The 1,213-nt window shown below is 56.3% G+C and overlaps 1 protein-coding gene across 1 annotated transcript in view; it reads left to right on the plus strand.

Moving 5' to 3' along the window:
* The first annotated feature begins 171 nt into the window (after positions 1-171).
* The window catches only part of TF (transferrin), a 21,649-nt gene continuing 20,607 nt past the window's right edge, over positions 172-1,213 (plus strand). The window contains exon 1 of the mRNA XM_017729386.1: positions 172-510. Within this exon, the coding sequence (XP_017584875.1) occupies positions 468-510 (43 nt within the window). The 5' untranslated portion in view covers positions 172-467. The remainder of the gene's footprint in view (positions 511-1,213) is intronic.

Raw genomic sequence — 1,213 nt, forward strand, 5'->3', positions numbered from 1 at the left:
AGCAGTTACTGGCAAACACAAAAAACTCAGCTCTAGATCCAGCAGGGACTTTCTGAGATTAGTTCTGGGCAAGGCAGGGGGTAGGCAGCACAAAGAAAATAGCCCCTCCTGCGGCGTTTCAGCCCGCAGGAGAATTCAAATGTCACAGCTTGGGAATTTTCCGTCTGAAGCCCCTTGTAAAATGCAAAGCGCTGTGCCCCGCTCTGCCTCCCGCCTGCGGAAGGGTTCAGTGCCAAAGTGAAAGGCTTCCTAAAAGTGGGCTGATCCAGGGAGGGGGGCGACTTAGGAGCTATTGAGAAACAAGGAAGGACAAACAGTGTTAGGTCATTGCTTCTGCAAACACAGCCAAGGTTGTTCCTCTATAAAAGGGGCAGCAAGCGGTTCCAGAGCCATCACAGACTTGGAGGGGACAGTCTGTGACCAAGGCTGCCTCACGCTCCCCTCGGCACCCGACCCCCTCCTCCAGCATGAAACTCGCACTCTTCACTGTGCTGTCCCTCGGGATAGTGGGTAAGTGTCTGCTGAAAGCAGCCTTTGGGGGAAGGAAGTCAAAACCTCCGTGGACCCCAGGCTTCCCCCAGGCGAGGCTGTTCTAGAGCTGCAGCGTGTACCAGAGCAGGCAGCTGTTAAGGAAAAGCCGGGACATAAAGCGGTGCTTGCTTTGGCACCCTGGACCTGTCAAGGAGATCGGTATTCTGAGTGTTACTGACCGCAGCTTGGGCCAGCCCGGGGTGGAGGGAGGGCTGCAGCTCCCCACACTGCCGATACCCACCTTGCAAGGAGGAGGGATGCTCCGCTCCCACCACCACGGAGGGGAATGCTTGGCACAGGCTCCGCACTCCTGCTGTCACGGGCTGAAGGCAAAAATCATCCTCCGGCCAACTGCTGTGCTGGGAGAGGAGCACGGGCTCAGCCAGGGGGGAGAAATTATTGCAAGACCTGCCTGCCGAGCTTGTGCATGTGTTTGGTTAAACCTAAGGGCAGTGACAATAAAATAGAGCTTAAATAATGAAAGATGCGGTGTGCTCCCCGCTCTGCTCCTGCGCTGCTCTGTCCTGCTGCTGCAGCTGCATTTTGCTCGGGCTCCTGCGTGTTTTATGCCAAATTTGTGCTGCTGCAGGGCTGGGTCTGCTTGGAGTGATTCTTTCCTCTTTCGCTGCTCTCAGCTCTGGCAGGCACTGGGCTGATAGCCGCGGCAAGGAGACTGCTGTCT

Source organism: Corvus brachyrhynchos, unplaced genomic scaffold, assembly GCF_000691975.1.
Source record: "Corvus brachyrhynchos isolate BGI_N302 unplaced genomic scaffold, ASM69197v1 scaffold63, whole genome shotgun sequence".
Classification (NCBI taxonomy): domain Eukaryota; kingdom Metazoa; phylum Chordata; class Aves; order Passeriformes; family Corvidae; genus Corvus; species Corvus brachyrhynchos.